Source organism: Lygodium microphyllum, chromosome 1 (assembly GCF_053477565.2).
Source record: "Lygodium microphyllum isolate KBCC chromosome 1, Lygodium_microphyllum_v1.1.10, whole genome shotgun sequence".
In the NCBI taxonomy this organism is placed as follows: Eukaryota; Viridiplantae; Streptophyta; class Polypodiopsida; order Schizaeales; family Lygodiaceae; genus Lygodium; species Lygodium microphyllum.
Genome location: NC_141135.1, coordinates 28,969,888 through 28,990,306, shown reverse-complemented (window position 1 = coordinate 28,990,306; position 20,419 = coordinate 28,969,888). Strand labels below are relative to the sequence as shown.

Sequence of the window (20,419 nt, the reverse complement as noted above, 5' to 3'; positions counted from 1 at the left end):
AATAGACTTCTCTGAATCGACTTGATCCAAGCCCATATTCTTAGGACGGTTAGAAGGATCATCTAGGAAGTACCGTTTCTTCATGAGGTACAAAGAGAATAGACTGACGTAGATGCCGTGAATGCCTCAATTTATTGATGTTTCTATCTCCCAATTAGGAAAAATTGAAAAGAGGATAGGAAAACTTATTAGAGTTTCAAAAAAAAATTCTGATTTTTTGCCGTGGAGAAATCGGAAGAAGATCTTCTATTTTCAAGTGCCAAGATCAAGGTGAATCTTTTCGCTTCCTAAGGCTCAACATGAGTATTGCATTAGACTTGTGGGAGTTGATTAAAGGTTTGCTTCGGACCTTTAAGTGGGAGGTTGTTGGGTGTAAAGGCCCTTTACGCTCTCCCGTGTATATATTACTTCACACACATGAACTTATCCTAGTGTGTGTAAGTGTACTGTACCCTAAGTATTAATACATTCTTTTATTCTTTATGTGTACCACACTGGTACACACCTATCCGTTGACTCATTCTCACTCTATCTCATTGTTCAACTTTGTTCAGTTCTGGATCATTGAGCACCTCGATTAATGTGCCTTTCTCTGCTCTCTCTCTATCTGCTTCCGCTTCAACTCTACATGCCTTGCATGTTCTTTGATATTTATAGGGGACTCGATCCTACAAGATCATGTATGGAGAGGGGGTCACTCTTTAGATGGAGTAACTCTTTGGGCAGGTGGTGTGGATTTGAGATGATCCACTACAGGATATGCCTTCTCCCTTGGATCTGGAGCTATCTATTAGAGCAGCAAGAAGCAGTCTACTGTGGTCCTTTCTTCTATAGAGGTTGAGATCGGGCCTTATGTTCGACTGCTATGGAGGCAGTTTTACTCTGTCGTATGTTCATGGAGATTGGCTTTCCACAGTCAAGACTTGCAGAGCTACGCGTGGACAACCAGAGTGCCCTAGCTCTGGCCAAGAATCCAATGCTTCATGCTCGCATGAAGCACATTGAGGTTCAATACCACTATGTTTGAGAGCGAATCATGGATTCGGAGTTGGTGGTGGCCTATTGTCCCACGGAGGACAATGCGGCTGATCTCTTCATGAAGCCTTTGCCCAAGGCTTCTTTGCTTCATCACATTGAGGTTCAATATCACTATGTTTGAGAGTGAATCATGGATTCGGAGTCGGTGGTGGCCTATTATCCCACGGAGGACAATGCGGCTGATCTCTTCATGAAGCCTTTGCCCAAGGCTTCTTTGCTTCATTACATGAGGTTGTTGGGTCTTCAGACTCTCTCAGGATTTGAGAGGGGGTGTTAGCTTGCCTATTTTAGCATGTTAGTCTGTCATCTCTTGATTGTGAGCTCCTGTCAGAGTCTAACAAGAGACAGAGGAGCTCTGTCAGTTCATTCAGCATTTGTGTGTGTTTGCATTTCCTTCTCATGTGGCAGGCAGCCCATTTTAGGGCATTTTCTGCAGGTCGGCCAGATTTGGCTGGCCACCAGCAGGTTGGCCTGATTTAGGGCCAGTCGACCAGTTTCGGCTGGCCGCCAGCAGGTCGACCAGATTTGGGGCGTAGGTGCTATATGTAACAGCCCCCCACTCACTCAACATCACTCTCTCTTCTGCAGATTTCAGCACTCTTATCTCCCGTTCCTCTCAGACATTGGTGCTGCCATTCATTTCAATCTGATCTGGTGCCCTCATTGATGCTCTGGACTGTGTGCAGGGACTGATCAGTCCACATCATTGTATTCAGCATTCATTTCAGTCAGTGCAGTATTTCTTCTTTCATTTTCTGCTCTCTCTCTCTCTCTCTCTCTGTCTGTTCGTGTTCTTTCTTCCGTTGCGCACTCTCACATCCTTAAGCAACAGAAGCTGCAAATTCATTTCTTGCAAGAAGTTTTATAGATGCATGATAGCTCTTCAGACAAGCTGTGTTATGGATGGATTATGTGTGAGACAGGGTGCTAGGGTAAGTTGAAGTAAGTCTAGCATCATATATATACTGTTTTTGGTAAGCTTCAGTAAGGAGGCATGTCTCTAAACAGCAAATTGGTTTTGCAAATACTGAGGGTTTGCAGCTTTTTTATGGATTGTACTGTAATGTTTTGTTTACAATGCATGTTGATTTATGAGTTGGTCCACTTCGATCTGTCTCGGAAGAGACCAAATAAAAAATATTTTTCAAGCTACTGATGTTAGATGGAGTTAGATAGGTGGTTGTTACTCATTTTCTGGAACATATGTAGCTCAGCTGTGTATTTGTTTGCATTCTGAATCTTGGGGTTCGGTACCAGAAGTCGTACACCTGTGAGTTGTAGATCTCAATGTGTCACATAGTGACAGGCAAGCAAATGAACTGTAGGTTGTTCCTTAACCTTATATGGGTGGTTTAGTGTCAGCTGAAATGTTCTTTCTGTTAGTAGCTGTACAAGATCTTTGCAGAAACTTTTTGTTTGGTTGAGTTACTTCCTTTAACCAGTAAGCAGATGTTGAAGACGGCCATACACTTCACCTTGTAACACGGCAGGTTCCTCCTCCTGCTGTTCCGTCATCTTCAGGTGGAGGCAGTAGGAGAGTAGAAGAACAAGGTATTTGTGTGTATGGAAGTATAAGAAAGCTCATTGTACAGGAAAAATATCAGGATAGACCAAAAGAAAAATGCTCTACTTGCTAAATGTTTTCAGTTGCAGGACCAACAACAGATCCAAGTCCTGCTGCAGGACGAAACAGACCTGGTCAAGTGGCACACAGTGTTCTCTTGGGAACTTTTAGTATACCTGACCATGGGGATGGAGGAGTGCCAGATGTTGGTAGGGTAAGTAAGTTGATTTTATGTCGTAGTTGTGTCACCATTGCGTTGTCTTTCTGTACAGTGTAAAGCTTCAAATTCAATGCAGAGGTTACTTTGGAATTTCTCTCCTACTTTTGTATTCTGATTTTGGTTTCATTGTCTAAAGCATGATGTGTATTGTTGCTTCTCTTGTGCTGCATCTCAGTGAGAGTGTTCCAAAACCAAGGTTAAATGTCATCCCCACATGTAAACAGGCTTTAATCCTCTCAGGTGTCAATTGCTTATACATTGACTCTTGACATAAGCCCATCGTTTCTCTATACACTGCCAAACTGCACAAGGAGTGTAGAAGTCACATCTTGCGAGTTCTTCTCATTGTTGGTTTTACCTTGCAAAGAAGATGCAACCAGCCCCCTTTGTGAATAAGTATGTGTGGAGTATCTCTCGTGGACTTGGTCATGCGGCCCTGCGTAATGCAAGAACTCTGGCACTCTCGTAGAAGGTTGGCAATCTAGGTAGTGAAATAATGTGCTGGATAAAATGGAACTATTTTTTGGGCAACTTGTTCAAGAAGAACTGACTTGATCATTGTCTTTGACTTCGGGGAGCCAATAGTGGCAAAGTTTGTGAGTAATAGCCAATATTTGGCCAACTTGACTTTTAGATCATTCCCTTTCTTAATGGAAAACTCTTTAAGCTCAAAATCGAGATTGATACATCGAGTGTGATCTCTTGTTGCATAGTGGTCAATGAGATGACTCGCTCGAATGTGAGGGGAAAATATTGGAATTGAGAGTGGAACTTAGGAAGCAACCCTGCATTAACTTAACATTGGCTGTGGCATTGTAAGCTCTCCATTGATGGATGTGATTAGGGTGAGGTAGTCAAGGGTCCTGGCATAGTCTCTAGACCAATGACAAGGTTCCAAAGTTCCTAAGGTTCAAGCTCTTGTTGCATGAAGTTTGATTAAGTGGTCAAAGTTGACCTGTTAAATGAGTCTTATTTGTGAAGGTAGTCTTGCTCGTTGCAACAGGAGTGGTAGTGCTAGGAGATGGATAAGGTGGGTAGTGGGGGTAGGGTGGATAGGTTGGGGAAGTGGAGTACACTTGGAAATTAATCCCAAAGTGCCCACCATGCATGCGGGATGTGTGCATAGTGGATCCAAATGGGGAGATGGAGTGGCCAGGCATGGGCATGGGCATGGTAGTTGCATGAAGAGCCCATGGAAGAGGGATAGGGACGCGTGGAGCAGAGGATGGGAATCACTGCATAGGAGTGATCCATGGAGAGTGGGATGACACACCATTAGTAGGGGATGGAAATCCTTGCATCGGAGAGGTCAAAAGATGTGTGTGACTAGGGGTAGTGAGGGGGATGGCCAGCACAGCTATCCCAGTGGGAAATGATGTGCTCACTTGGGGAAAGGTGGAGGGAATTGTATTAAAGGGTGGCATTTCCTAGAACAAAGCCCCATGGTGCAAAGTGGCTTGAGAGTAAGTGGATGCTACCATGTTAAAGGATAGCATTCTCGGTAACAATGCACCGTGGTGTGAAGTGGTAGGAAAGTGTGAGTATGGAATGGAAAATGAGAATGTGCTAGGAGCAGAAACAGAGGTTTCAACTTCGAGTATGGGGGATGCAGATGTGGAGTGTAATCCAAGGGTTTGGAATGAAGAAGAGAGGAAATTAAGTTGTGGTCTAAAAGAGGGTGGGATGGGAGTGATTTGAGAAGAGTGGCTTACTTGCTCAAATGAAACAAAAGATGTAGATATACCTGATGAAGAATTATGCTTTGAGAGTCTCCTCTATTGAAGTTATATACAGAAAATCATTTGGACCAGCACACAAAAGGGAAAACATGAGAGGGTTTTGATTTGAACGACTCAAAGGGGTTGTATGAACCTGACACTAGGCCTGCTTGAGATGAAAAAGATGAGTTGCGAGTCATCCCAAATGTTGTATATCCTCTGTGATGAAGAGACGGACAGTCTTACCAACCAGTCCGGATGGAGTAGCAAAGCTGGTTGGAGGGCTGTAAGTTTGACTATACGTGATACGCAAGTACTCTTGAAACTTCTCCTTTGACATGAGGTTAAAATGTGGAACAAGAGAAACCAAAGTTAATCGAGTAGGTCATTTTGGATTAGGGTCATCTTTCTTGCTGAGTCCATACTATCTTCTCAGGGTCTCCAGTGATGGAGAAGCTTGATAAGACATCATGGGGTCTCGAGAAGAAGGTGATTGAGACATTGTAATTCTGTTAGGAGGCGTTTGTGTGCCTCGCACAAAACCTAGCACTCCACAATATCCATAGGATACTCTTTATAAGAGCACCGACTTTGATATTATGTGAAGAAAACTGTGGAGCTGCTGCTAGGGTTTGCACTAAGGAGACATCGAGTGTATGACAATGACAGAAACACAATGATATAGACATAGACGTGCAGAACTCCAAACTCAAACACAAAAACAAACACAAGTAGAAAGAGAGAGAAAGAATACGACTTTGAAGTGAATGAAAATTGTAAATGAATGAAGAGTATACAGAGTACCCAAGGGCAAAGTAGTGGTGCTGAAGAGTGATGTCCTGTGGAGACAGATCCCAAGTATTGTAACCACAAGTCGGAGATGAGAGAGTGCTGAATAATGAAGGGCAACAATTGGTCACCAAAACACAGTTGTAGAAGGCTGAAATCCGGTAAACGTAGCATTGTACCAGCGGAGAAGGCTAAAAATTGATCACACGAGGCAGAGAATTGTTAGGCGACAACAGGAGAGGTGTTTGTTGATATAGGCAGTGTGTTGGACAACAAAAATGTAGGTACTGCAATAGTTGCCTGATGGGAGAGATGACAGTAGCACGTCGCCTTTCATCGGATGTTGAAAACACAAGCTGATTAGGTGCTATGATGATGCATCAAATGGAGACCTCCAAGCAGTAGTGTGATGCCTAGAAATAGGCTGCCTAGGGTTGGATAGTGATGAAGTTGGTGATGGTTGGACGGCAGATGGTAGGTGGTTGATGGCTGAAATTTGCATGGTAGAGTGAGAGACTTGCACAAAAGGATGGAGACTTGAATGGGGGGGCAGCTTGTCTATTTATAGATGTGGATGGACACTCCCAAATTAGGGTCTCACAGAAACTCTTGAACCATGAACCATTTTTACTTTTTTCATTAAATAAGCATGTTTTGCGGCTGTTTAAAAGGCTAATTGGCATGTAATGCATTTCTTAGCTCAATATGCAAAGTTTCTCTTGAGAGAGGATTTAGTTCCTTCGTATACGGCAATCTCTTTTGCTCCTTTGCTGTAATTTTGTCTCTCTTTTCTAATCTAACTTTTGTTATCATTTTTTGACTTCATATAATAAACCACTCATTATGCACACAGAGAGAGAGAGAGAGAGAGAGAGAGAGAGAGAGAGAGAGAGAGAGAGAGAGGGAGAGGGAGAGGGAGAGGGAGAGGGAGAGGGAGAGGGAGAGGGAGAGCCTTGTAGCATATTTGGCGTACTTGGAATGTGTAGCATATTTAGCGTACTTGGAATGTCTCTATTTTTGATTCAATATCGGGCATCCATGGTCATGTGGCCCGTGTTCATGGTTTAGTGTTATGGCAGATCTCTTCTATGATTTTCGTTGACCTGGTTTTTCCTGACATTGTTGCTCCATGGTTGGCTATTGTTCTCTCTACTCCAGCTGTTCTTTCTGTGCGATTTCTTTGTATTAAAGTCTTGGTAGACTTTCGTCAATTTCTTTGATGACCCAATGGTCTGATGGAAATATTTACTACTTAATTCAATTATCTTCACGAAAAAAAAAAAGAGATTGGTCTAATGGACTAATCAGATAAATGCATTGTTACAATACACTTTATAGCAAACATCCTTATATGTGTATAGAAGATAGATGTAGTCTCTGATAGATTCATTTCTTATGAGCTGGGGTATGGAAGTTTGTCACGAGGATGTGAAATTTTGCTTGCTTTACTTAACATTTGGATTAATTTTGAATCAAATGTTTAAGTATGTGTTGCACATGTGAAGTTCAATTGAAATTATTTCATATGTACAAGCCAAGGACTCTAGGAAATCAGTGGATGTCAAAGTTTAAAGTTGTCTTAAGTAATGTTACACTAGGTGGTATCTGGTGCTAGAAATTGGCTTAAGACATTTTATTAGCCATAAGTGTTAGTTGGTGACACTAGGGATTTGGCATTTAATGGTACTTACTGCCAAACTAGGGGCTAAAGAAGATTCGGGAACACTTCGAAGATAAATTGGCCTTGCCAATTTAATTGTTGGTTGGTTAGACTAATTTTATAGGCACAAAAATAAATTTAAATTGATTTTCAGAATTTTAAAGCCAAAAATTAATTTAATAATGCAAATAATGCCGAAAAATGGGATTAGAAGGCTGCCACTTGGCAAAACTTGTCAATGCAAGTGGGAAAGACGTTTCTGAGGTTGAGAGAGAGAGAGAGAGAGAGAGAGAGAGAGAGAGAGAGAGAGAGAGAGAGTCATTCCAGCCTTGTGCAAGTTGAGAGAGAGAGAGAGAGAAAGCTGCCATAGCTACTATAATAGTTGACAGGCCATTTCTAGCTAGCAAGAGACTCTTGGGGAGCTGGTGACATGCCTTGAAGAGACTGCAGTAGTAGGGGACAGCAGTTTGAGGGCTGTTTCAGTCAAACAAACATCATATTGGGTGTGTTCAATCAATGGAGATAGCTATCATGGCTGTCTAGACAAGGCAGCAGCTGATTTTTTCCATTTTCTCGGAATGGAAGTCTGAAATTTCTCTCTATTTAGCATTCTCTCTCATTCTCCAGCCATTTCCCAGCTTTGTTTCGAAGATTTCAGCGTTCTAATCCCTAGAGGTTGAGAAATTGTATTTTTATTTGCTGTAAACCCTAATTTACAGCAGAAATTGAAGTCTCAAGACTTGAATTTTCAGAGCTGAGAATTAATTCTCAGCAACATTCGAGCTAACTTTCAAATTCGGGGCAAATTTCATTTCCAAAGGAGTTGGTGAAGGCCAGTTGCTCGAGCAAATCAAGGGGCAAATCAATTTGAAGACTTGTTGGTCATTATTAATAGCAAGGGGCTTTTGGATTGCGAAGAGGATTGAAGGAATACCATTGTATTGAAATTCAATTGCAACTAAAGATAAAGAAATACCGAAAGGGGCACCGGTTTTAGGGCCAAGAGGGTGTCCAATGTCCAAGATTGATTGGCAAGTGTTTGTGTTTGAGCATTTCATTAATTATTGCTTGTTGTAAATAAGTTATAATTAGGTTGTTACCACCCCTCCATAGAAGGAAGGCTAGTTACAAAGTCTCTAATGATTGCTTTTTCTCCTCTATTTACTGTTCTTTCTTACCTCTTTTATTTTAGCCAATTCTATTGGTTGATTCTTTAGTTGGTGTGGAGTTAGCTTGTCTGCTATCCATATGTTTGTCCCTTGGAGAGACCTTGTTTGCTACATAACTACTATTTTATCTATCATATTCATAAATACTCTTGCATTTGGGTATTGTACCATTGGGCTCCCCCAAGTTCACAAATGGGACTACTTTACTCAATTGTTCCTTCAATACACTTGTTTCAAGGATGAAATTCCCCTCTTATTTTGGTGCAATGTTGTACTTGTGCCAACTTGGGGGGGGGGGGAGAGAGAGAGAGAGAGAGAGAGAGAGAGAGAGAGAGAGAGAGAGAGAGATTTATTTAGGCTGGCAGGGCCAGGTGGTTTCCCGTGGCTCCATTGTCAGGCATCTTGGATACCCATTGGGGGTGGATGTACGGCCAAAGGAACTACTGGAGTGAATTTCACAAAAACTGGCGGCGAAGTTTATGTATTGGAAGTCGCAAGCGTGGCCATTCCATGTCCGCCTCAAAGTGGCTCAGACAATTATGCTACCAATGCTAACGTATTTCCTTCCATTGCTGCCGTGGACGCCTACTACTTTGAAGGCTCTCACTCATCCCATTCGTTTCATGCTATGGAAGAAGGATTCACTGCAGGCAGGTATTTCGTGGATTTCATGGTCACATACATGTACCCCTAAACGCATGGGTGGTGGAGCTATTTTGGATGCAGAAACTCATATGCTGGCTCTTCGTTGGTCTCTTTCTTGGTCGGCTCTTGGAAAGTGGTGCTCCAAAAGGCCCGTTGGCATCCAGTGGGGGACCACTTGCAGACTAACTCCTTTCAGTTGGAATTGTTGGCAGTATCGCGATTACTTTCATGGGAAGACAAACATCAGCTCAGACCGAGATTTAATCGCAGGGCCCGTTTAGGTGTGACTTCGATTGTGGATGCTACCCTTGCTACTCGCAATGTCCTTGCATCGTTTCGGACTGCTAGGAGACTTTTCAGGATGCCGCGCGGATACCGTGGTTTATGGGAACAGCTTTTGTCGGAGCTTCAGGGTAGGCAACCCTTTCCTGCCCTGGTTGTGGATCGTCCTTGGCAGGACTGGGACCTTGCAGGCCGGTTGAGATTGGAAAAGGCCTCTACTAATCAGGTGTATCATCTTCTCATTCAAGATCACCAATGGCTGGGTGTGAAAGCTAATACTGTTTGGGGACTGCGGAAATCGTAGTCATGGTGGCAGGCAACGGTGATGGAGGGCTGGCTGAATAGGGCACCTTTCAAATGCAAGGTCTTTCTTTGGCGGGTGATGATTGGTGGTCTTCCTCTTGCCTCGGCCCTTTCCAAGCGTAGAATCTCGAATGGCAATTGTTTCTTCTGTACCACTATTGCGGAATCGGCCTGACATCGATTTCTTTCTTGCCCGCTCGCCAAGAATATCTGGTCACTCTTGTCGCAAATCTGGCGCGCAGTGGTGGGGTCCTCACTAACTCCTTTCGATTGGGTTTTTGTGCGCCCAAAGTACCTCACACCGCCACAGTTACATATGAAGATCTTATTTCACTTTTTCAGATACTGGGGATGCTGGCACATTTGGACCACGCGCAATGCTTTTCTCTTTGATTCGGTCTCTAATGTACCGAGACATATTGCCAGGCTTAAAGGGCTCTTGCATTGGCAGATAGATCTCATCTGGCACTCCGACTTGCTCCCTGGGGAGGATTTACTTCCTTGGCATATGGCAATTGCCTCTGGGTCGTTGCCATGATTGGTGTAACCTTTTTCGTGCATTAGTACGGGGATTTCCCACACGTTGGCCTAGGACCCTCGTGTCTCTTGTAATCATGTAATCATGTAATCTTGTACCTTTTTTTTGAAATTAATACAATTACCTTTTACGAAAAAAGAGAGAGTTTTATTAACATCTTGTGGAGGCCAAAATTGACCTAAAAGACGAATCAAGTACATCAATCAAAGTTTGTACATTCCACTTTGGGTGCCAAAAGACACAATCAATTGGAAACCCAAAAAAAAAGAAGTAAAATAAAATTCTTAGATCAACTTGTCCTTACAACATAGGAGTACATTATATTGAAAGATCCATCTAGGCATTTTAGATGGTCATTTTTTTTTGCTTTGGATGTCTGCAACTTTGCAATGATGGCTCTACCTCATTTGTAGACTATCTATTTTTCCTGTCTTGGAGCTTCATGTACTTTGGCCAATCCTTGTTTCTTGTTCTTGAGTTGGATGGGTGTGAGCTTAGTTGCCATCCATATCTTGGTTGCTTGGAAGGATTTGGTTTGCTTTAGTATCCCTATCTTTTCTTGTATTGATGTGTATTGGAATGTCACATGCTTTTGTTTGACCATGATTGAGGGAGATATCGATGAAGGGAATGGGCCTACACACCTTTCTTTGTATTATTTTGTGTTCCGGAATAAAGATTTCTTTCTCTATCTCTTCATCCTCTAGGATCTCCATGCACATTAAGAAAACAAAAGCACTAAAGGAGGTGAGTACAACAACAAAAATCAGTGAAAGAGATTCTAGTAAAAGAAGTCATAACACTGATTGAAGAAAACAACTACAAAAATGGGTTGTGAAGGAAATTAGTGTGTATATAGATGGCCAAATCGGCCTATGAGAAAAAAATAGATACATCTGAAGTTCAAGAAACTATCACGTTTTCCAAGTAAAATAATGAAACCATAATCTTAAAACATCTAGCTAGGAGACAACAAATAACTGAAAATACTAAAAAAGAGTAGGGATTGAATACAATGTGGAATTGATATGGGGATCAATATCATCTCAAGATATCCTTCATGGGTTTATGCATCATGGATAGGCGGAAGTATCAAGGTAGAGTTGCTTGATGATGTGCTAGTATTATTTGTATCCTTTAGTGGCATCTATAGTGGGGATATGGACTGGTGGGCCATGGGCAGCGTGCTTTGTATCTCTCATTGGCCTTGTCAAAGGTGACTCCATGTGGTGGAACCACAAGTTAGTTGGTTGTGGGTATGCTTTGAGGTATTTGGTGTAGTTGTAGCTTTGAAAAAGTCAATGAGCGTGTATTGCTGTGACCCCCCAAGATACGTCCCTTAAGACTATGAGATGATCTCTATGTCGACGTAATTCTAAAAGCATAATAGCATGGGATGGCCATTTTCTAGCTTTTTGTGGAGTCTCATCTCGTTCCCATACTATCCCAAGCTTGTCCCCATGTTAGACCCCCCTCTCATGGTAACAATCCATCACCTTAGTGTTCCGAATGTGGCTTAAAATGGATAGTGGAAGCGCCCTCTAATCTCATAGTGCATCGGACATCTGCATATGTAGTGCTTGCTCTCTCCCTTTAGTTGGCAAATTTGGTCCTTCTCTGAGAGAGAGAGAGAGAGAGAGAGAGAGAGAGAGAGAGAGAGAGTATTAATGTCTACAAAAGGCCAAAATGACCTATGAGACCATGAGTTACAATCATGTGTATGATGGTACAACTGTCTAGGCAAAATATGTAGCACAAAGCAAAATAAGAAAGGAAACTATGGCTATGTGTAAAACATAGAGCTCTATCTAGTAACAATGAGCTCCAAATGGTACAATCTCATGTGGGTATGAAGAGCCTAGCTCTAGCTCGAGCAATAATCCCCTATATCCGCCTATGTGTTGAGATGGCAAGCTCAACACATGTGGACATGGATGATGGACCGCCTGGTTAGATGGGTCCACACGTCTACACTTAGCATGTCGGTGGTCATTATGACTCTCACATGGCCACTGACTCATTACTTATTATATTCAGGTTGTTACACCTATTTACAGCTGGCATAGTTATAGCGCCAGTCGACTAGTGTAGTCAGTTATGCATTGTTTGACTTAGTAGGCCACTTTCCTTTTATGTTGTATCTTATCTATACTTTGTGTACATTGTAAAGAGTGTGGAAGAAGAAGAAGAAATCAGCAAGAAAACGTTTTGGCCTCCATCTCTCTTCTTGTTTCTTGAGTGAGCTTCTCCTTGTGCATTCTGTGTGTGTTCGGTGCAGCATCTTGAGCAACCCCCTCCACCACGCGATTCTTGACATGGTATCAGAGCCGCGCCATTGAGAGAGGCTGATTTCGAAGGCTGAAGTGAAGGAGAAGAAGCAAGGTTCGAGCAAGCAAGCTACGGGTAAGAATCTCTCCCATTCTTCCACTTCTTCTCTTGGATAGTGCCTGTGGAGGCACCGGAAGCAGGGAAGAGCAAAAATCTCCGATTGCAGTGAGATTTGGTGTGCGCGAAGAGCGCTGTGTATTCTGCATATTTTTTTGGGCATTTGAGGCCGTTTCAGGGCCCGTTTTAGAGCCGCAAGGTTGCGGACAACAGTTTCAGGGTACACTGTAACTTCGACTGTATTGACCGAACGTGGGTGCGCAGGTTACAGATTTCAGATCTGTAAGTTCAAAGGTGTTTACCAGTGAGTAAACACAAGGTTTATCTGCAAACTGGTTGCAGATTGCATGTATTGTTGAGTAGACAGTGAAAAAGGCTGTCTGGTGTATTGCTGTGCACTACAGGTTAAGGGTTGCAGAAGATTTGCTTGTTGTTTGGTATTAATTTTGTGATAATGGCAGAGAACAGTGGAAGCCCCATCATTGAGAAGCTCGACAAGAACAACTACCCATCATGGAAGTTTCGTGTCACGAACTTCCTTATTGGAAAAGGCCTCTACGAGTTCGTTTCAGGTGAAGAAAAGGAGCCGGAGATGAGTGATCCTCCAACTGCAGAAGAGACAAAGGCACGGAAAGAATGGAATGCAAAGGATAAAAAGGTCATGTATTGGTTGTCTGCAGTAATTGACAATAATATGCTGGGACACATTAGAAATGCAGAGAATTCATATGCAGCTTGGACCATACTTGAAAGTATGTTTTCTGTAAATACAAAGGCACGAAAGATTCAACTCAAGCAAGAGTTGAATACATTAAAGAAAGGGAAGATGTCTATCAATGAGTATGCACTGAAGGTAAGAAGCATTGTAGATGCATTGGCAGCGATTGATGCAATGCCCGATGATGATGATTTGGTGTCGTCTACCTTGGGTGGACTTAACAATGAAAAGGCTTGGAAGTCTTTTGTAACTTCTGTATATGTTAGAAAGCCATTTCCAGATTTCGATGAGTTGGTCTCTCTAATGATCACTGAAGAAATCAACATGCAGAGTGAGACATCTGAAAGAAGTGGTGAACAGGTCCAGGCTTTCTACTCCAGTTCTGGAAGGGGACGTGGCAGGTTCTCTTCAAGAGGCCGTGGTACAGGCCGTGGTAGTGACAACCAGCAAAACAGATTGAATCAGCAATTTGGCGATATGCAGGTTTCAGGAGGTCGTGGTAACTTTAGAGGCAGGGGGAGCTTTAGAGGAAGAGGTGGATGGCAGAACAGAGGTTCTAACAACTCTGGTATTGTGTGCCACTACTGTGGCAAAACAGGTCATATTGCAGCCCAATGTTATGCTAAGAGAGATGATATCCGCAGTGGTAAGTTGCAGCAAGGAAACTATGCATCCTCTTCACGACAGAATGAAGACAAAAATGAACGTTTGTTCGTTATGCAACATATGTTGAATGCTGTTACAGAAAAGGGAACACATGAAGATGTTTGGTATGTTGATTCAGGTGCATCCAATCATATGACCAGCCATGTAGAATGGTTTGGAGAGATGCAGGATTTGCAGAATGCAGGTTATGTGCAGACGGGTGATGACTCATGCCACCCAATTTCACACATTGAAAAAGTTCCCTTGTCCTTGCATGATGGTAAGACAAAGAGTCTTTCAGATGTATTACATGTGCCATCTATTACAAAGAACTTGGTGTCAGTCGGTCAAATGGTAGAGCAAGGGCTGCAAGTCAGATTTAATGCAAAGGGCTGCTTTGTAGAAGACTTCAATGACAAGTGCAGATTGGTAGCAAAGGGAAGTAGAGTTGGACGTATGTTCACTCTAGATGCTGGAATTCCTACTATGAATGCTGCTATGTATGCCAAAGGAAAAGGTGTTGTTGCAGACATTGAAATTTGGCACAAACGCATTGGACATGCAAATGTACAAAGGTTGAAATTAATGCAGTCCAAAGGGTTGGTCACAGGTTTGCCTACATTTAAAGTTGCAGAATTTCAGAAGGTATGTGAAGCATGTCAGTTTGGTAAGCAGGCAAGACAACCCTTTTCACATGACAGAGATGTAAGCAGGAATATCCTTGATGTTGTGCATACAGACATTTGGGGGCCTACACAAAATGTATCTCTTGGAGGTAGTTCATACTTTGTCACATTCATTGATGATTGCTCTAGAAAGCTGTGGGTATATTTTATGAAGGAAAAGAGTGAAGCTTTTGAGCACTTTAGAACTTTCAAGGCTGCAGTTGAAAGAGAAACAGGCTTGAAAGTAAAGTGCTTGAGGTCAGATGGAGGGGGAGAGTACCTCTCCAATGAGTTCAGTGATTTTCTGAGGTCTCATGGGATAAAGAGACAGTTCACATGCAGGTATACCCCACAGCAAAATGGGGTTGCAGAAAGGAAAAACAGGCATATTGCAGAAGTTGCACGCGCCTTGATGGCTGAAAAGAATATGCCTAAGCATTTTTGGTCTGAGGCTGTTCATACTGCTGTTTATATTATGAACAGAACTCCCACAGCTGCAGTTCATGGTATGACCCCCGAAGAATGTTTTACAGGTAAGAAGCCTGATGTTTCACACTTGAAAGTATTTGGCTGCATTGCATATGTTCATGTGCCAGATGAGTTGCGGAAGAAACTGGATCCAAAGGCTGAAAAGTGTGTCTTTATTGGATACTCTTTAGAGCAAAAAGGGTATCGCTGTTACAACCCTGTCACATGTAAGTTCAGAGTGAGCAGGGATGTCATCTTTGATGAAATGAGCAGTTGGTATGCATCTAGTGGTGATGCATTGGATGTTGATGATGATCATGACACTCATGTGCAGGCTGAAAGGCAAGAATCACGGACTCTTAGTGGACCAGAGACATCATCTGGTAGTCCCTGGTCTGGGAGACGAAGGAGTACCTCTACATCTTCGAGTGCATCTAGTAGCACTACAGGTAAAGACAAAGGAAAGAATAAAGTGTCAGAAGGCATTGATGCAGTTCTTGATGGAGACTCCAGTGGCTCAGAGAGCTTGGATGATGAGCTTGGCATTCCTTCAGTGAGGACTCCAGGTGTGCAGAGAGCACGCGTTAATGCAAAGACTCCATTGAGTGATCCAGTGGTACGCAGGTCTAGCAGGGTGAGATACCCTGTTAAAAGATTTGGTTTTGAAGGTTATGCAGCTCACCATTATGCTTATATGGTGAAACTAGTTGAGGATGTTGAGCCCACATGTTTTGAGGAGGCTGTTGGTCATGCTCATTGGGATGCAGCAATGGATGAGGAGATGGCTGCATTAGAGGCCAATAAGACTTGGGATCTAGTATCATTGCCGAAGGGAAAGAAAGCTATTGGATGTAAGTGGGTTTATAAGATTAAGCACAATGCAGATGGTTCTATTAGCAGGTACAAAGCTAGGCTGGTTGCAAAAGGCTATGCCCAGACATATGGCATAGATTATGATGAAACCTTCAGTCCAGTTGCTAGGATGGCAACTGTCAGATGTGTGATTGCTTTGGCAGCAGCCAAAGGTTGGAGGTTGCAGCAAATGGATGTAAAGAATGCCTTCTTGCATGGTGATTTGCAGGAAGAAGTGTATATGGATCAGCCAGCAGGTTATGAAGATTTACAGCATCCCACGTATGTGTGCAGGTTGAAGAAGGCACTCTATGGGCTCAAGCAAGCACCTAGAGCATGGTCTGACAAGATCAAAGAGTATCTTGTTAATATTGGCTTTTATGTTTCTGATGCTGATCACTCACTTTATGTGAGAAAGGGAGATGCAGGTTTGGTCATCATAGTCATCTATGTGGATGACTTGATTATTATAGGTGATAGTGATAGTGGGATTGCTGAAGTCAAGGGTTGTTTAAAGATGAAGTTTGAGATGAAGGATTTAGGTGAACTAAGGTACTTCCTTGGCATTGAGGTGATCAGATGTGATGATGGTATATGGTTGTCCCAAAGACAGTATGGCTTGGATATGTTATCCAAGTATGGTATGACTGCATGCAAACCACTTTCAGTCCCGTTGGAGCAGAATGTAAAGCTGAGTGCTGATGTTGGGGATGAGATAGAAGACCCTACTATGTTCAGGAGGATAGTGGGGAGTTTGATCTACATGACCATTACAAGGCCAGACTTGAGCTACGCTGTTGGTCTTGTGAGTCAGTTTATGCAAGTACCTAGAAAGCCACATTTGGATGCAGTCAGACGCATATTGAGATATGTGAAGTCCACATTACATTATGGGCTTTTCTATGAGGCAGGTACAGACGTACAGGTGTTTGGATACACAGATGCAGATTGGGCTGGTAGTATGTCTGACAGACGATCTACCAGCGGATACATGTTCTCTCTTGGTAGTGCAGCAGTTGCTTGGAGCAGTAAAAAGCAATCTACAGTTGCTTTGTCGAGTACAGAGGCTGAGTATAGAGGTGCTGCTGTTGCAGCATGTGAGGTAGTATGGCTGCAAAAGTTACTGGCTGATTTGGATGTGCAGGTGGAAGGTCCAGTTGTCATTTATTGTGACAACATGAGCAGTATACAGTTGGCTAGGAACCCTGTGTTCCATGCCAGGACAAAACATATTGAGGTACACTACCACTTTGTGGGAGAGAAGGTACTAGCAGGTGAGATTGACTTGGTGTATGTCAGCACATAGGATCAGATAGCTGATATCTTCACGAAGGCAGTGGGTACAGAGAAGCTTCAAAAGTTTCGAAGCTTACTTGGAGTTGCAGAGATGCAGTTGAGCTTGAGGGGGAGTGTTGAGATGGCAAGCTCAACACATGTGGACATGGATGATGGACCGCCTGGTTAGATGGGTCCACACGTCTACACTTAGCATGTCGGTGGTCATTATGACTCTCACATGGCCACTGACTCATTACTTATTATATTCAGGTTGTTACACCTATTTACAGCTGGCATAGTTATAGCGCCAGTAGACTAGTGTAGTCGGTTATGCATTGTTTGACTTAGTAGGCCACTTTCCTTTTATGTTGTATCTTATCTATACTTTGTGTACATTGTAAAGAGTGTGGAAGAAGAAGAAGAAATCAGCAAGAAAACGTTTTGGCCTCCATCTCTCTTCTTGTCTCTTGAGTGAGCTTCTCCTTGTGCATTCTGTGTGTGTTCGGTGCAGCATCTTGAGCAACCCCCTCCACCACGCGATTCTTGACACTATGAAGGTGTTGTTGGTGTCTGTGTCGAGGCCTAGGACGTTTGGATCGGCTTAGGTGAACGGTTCGATCAATTAGTACTCCTTGTCAGTGTGTGGACTGTGGTGATGAGAGAGGCTCTCGTGTGGACTGTGGCTGTAACTGTCTTGAAGTCTTCTGAGTCTCCTTTGCAAAGAAGTCTGTGAGCTGCCTCTGTGAAGGGCCTCAGTGTCCTAGAGCAGCTGTACTCCTGAGGCGCGTGTCACGAAGCCGTCGTATCTCAAGAAGAAAGAGACCAAGGCATCGTTGATTGGTAAAATCCATGACTCTGGATAGTGGTTCAAATTCGTCTCTAAAGAGACAGTGGAAATGACCACGGACCTCATAATACATTGGGCAGTGGCCGATATAATGCTCCTCTGTCTCGGGCTCTAATTGGCATATCTGGCATATGCGCTCCTCTGGTGGGATGGATCTATATCTGCCAGTCTTAATCTCTAGCTGATGTGAGGAGGTGCGCAACTGGCCAATAGTACATCTGATCCCATCGGAAAGGTGGGTGTCCATGTATCTCGGGCGAACAATAAATCCATCATTTGTGGTATGAAGGAAATGCTCGTGGTAGAAAGCCATCTTTGTCCCTAGCTCCTGTCTTGGCATCAACTATGTCTGCTTGATATCCAACTGCGTAAGATCCATCTTGATGATCTTGCGAATCTCTAACTTGCTCAGATCAAGAGATGGTGCATCAAGGGAGTACTGGAAGGGGGGTAACTTGTCCATGCTAAAGCCATGCAGCTCAAACCAAGCTGACATTTGTGCAGAAGTGTCACCCTCTCTAGCAAGCTGCTTGGAGGACTCAAGGGCTAACCGTGCATATTTGTGTCTAGGTAAGTCCCATAGGCTATGTATGTATGCGACCGATCGGGTGAGGGCCTCTACCACAATCGGTGTAGTTGCTAGCTCGGCTCTAATGATCTCATGTGGCACTGAGGCCTTAGATCTGATCATCCTGGATATCATGGACACTAGGGGTTTCTCCATCGATCTCCATCCGTCATAAGTGCGCCCTGATTTGCTACAATGGTCAAGACTAGGCCCCCATATCTGTACTCCATAAAGTAGTGTGGATGTGACCAGTGTATCGAAGAGCCATAGCTTGGTGCGGGGTTCTTGGCATTGCACCTATGAGCATATCCTCTCCAAACCACCTAGTGTTGTGTATGCGCGAGTCAGCCTAGTGTCTGCTGTCTGTCGCATACAAAAAGGTGGGCCCTGTAAATAAGACTCCCAAGTATGTATAAGAATCCACATACTCTAGCCCTCAGATCCATATGTGAATTTAGGTATTGATCTTAAGACCCACTGTGGTGTAGTATTAAATACCATCACCATAGATTTACCAAGGTTCACTGAAAGCCCACTGTCCAAAGTATAGGAGTGTAATGCATCCAAGTGTCTTTGTAGACCCTCTAGAGAGTCAGCTATCAATACAATGTCATCTGCATACAATAGGAGAGGTATCCAAGTGCTAGCTAGTGGAGCTCGTCTATCTCCTTCTTGTGAAATATATTAGCAATCCCATCAATGTACATGCCAAATAATGTCAGAGAGAGGGGCATCCCTGCTTCACCCCAATGGTGGAGTAAATAGGTGCCGAAAGGCCCTCAGGTGTTCAGACTCTGTCCACAACTCTCTCATACAGTGCCAAAATACCCCGACTGAGCTCTTTCGGTACTCCCATGGCATGCAATCTATGTATCAGTCTGTCTCGGTATTGTGTCAAAGGCTTTGCGGAAGTCCACAAAGTAGTAGTAGGGCTATCGGCCATGGGCCCTTCCCTCTTCAATGATCGCTTTGAGTGTGAGGATGTGATCCAATGTGGAGAAGCCTCTCCTAAAGCCAGCTTGCCCCTATGCTCTAAGACCCCACATCTTTGCCCACCTGCTTAACTCATGCTCAAGGATGGAAGCATATAACTTAGCCAATGTATGTCTAACCATGATAGAGGGTCCCCTGGCTTGAGGATAGGCACAATAGTGTTCGTGCTCCAGCTTTCTGGTAGGCCTTCACACATGGCTCTGTTAAAAATGTAAGCTAGGAATCTTGCCACCAAATCTCTAACATGGATCAAGTGCTCGGCTACTAATCTATCATGAACTTGTGCCTTTCCTCAGCTAAGTCTGTCAATGGCCTCTTGGACCCTACTTTCTGTAAAGAAAGTGGTGGTCTCTGGACAAGGCTCAAGTGGGTCAGGAAGAGATGACTGACCCTCCACAGTATAAAGACTAGCTGCATGCTCCTCCCATACAGTGGTGGACGCAATAGGCGTGGTCAGGCAATGCTCTCTGAAAAGCCTCCAAGCCTCTCTAGAGTCCTGGCTCAAGAATAACTGATATAGGTCTCGCTCCAGCTGGGCCAAGAATGTTCTCTTCTTCCATCGTGTGAGGCGTCTAAAGAGTATTTGTGCCAGTCTGTGGGTAGTGGACCCTAGTGCTATCTCTCTCTATAGTCGTGCTATGGTCTCACGACACTTATCATCATACCAATTGTTCCGAGGTGTCACCCCGGTGGAGGCTCTCTGTGTGGGTCGTGAGTGTGGGAAGGCTACACCTGCAGCGATGTGTAGGGCCTCACTGAACTGTTGAGTCAGCTCTTGTAATGGAACGTCGAGGTTTGTATCATGTAACAATCTAAGGATATTTGCCTCATAGATATCCTCTGTGTCTCTAGAAAAGAGGTATCTCTGGTGTCGTGGAGATGCATGATGGGTGTGCACGTCAGTGAATTGGAGGTCGATGGTGAATGATAGATAGGTGTGATCCACTGCAACTCCGAGAAGGCGTGGGGATACTGAGAGGTCCTGGATGTGAGATATCAGCATCAGTGGGGGAACATAGTCTACTGTGTTGGCACCGTGTCGGTGAGGATAACATGTGAAGGCGCCGGATAGGG

At 43.6% G+C, this 20,419-nt stretch overlaps 1 protein-coding gene across 6 annotated transcripts in view; it reads left to right on the top strand.

Moving 5' to 3' along the window:
- The window catches only part of LOC148040942 (uncharacterized), a 117,915-nt gene that overhangs the window by 43,390 nt on the left and 54,106 nt on the right, over positions 1–20,419 (top strand). For 4 of the 6 annotated variants that reach the window (XM_087674855.1, XM_087674864.1, XM_087674873.1 and 1 more), the window contains exons 4-5: positions 2,488–2,589; positions 2,686–2,816. In XM_087674855.1, the coding sequence (XP_087530981.1) occupies positions 2,488–2,589; positions 2,686–2,816 (233 nt within the window). The remainder of the gene's footprint in view (positions 1–2,487; positions 2,590–2,685; positions 2,817–20,419) is intronic. The other 2 variants (XM_087674891.1, XM_087674882.1) reach the window with 2 other exon arrangements.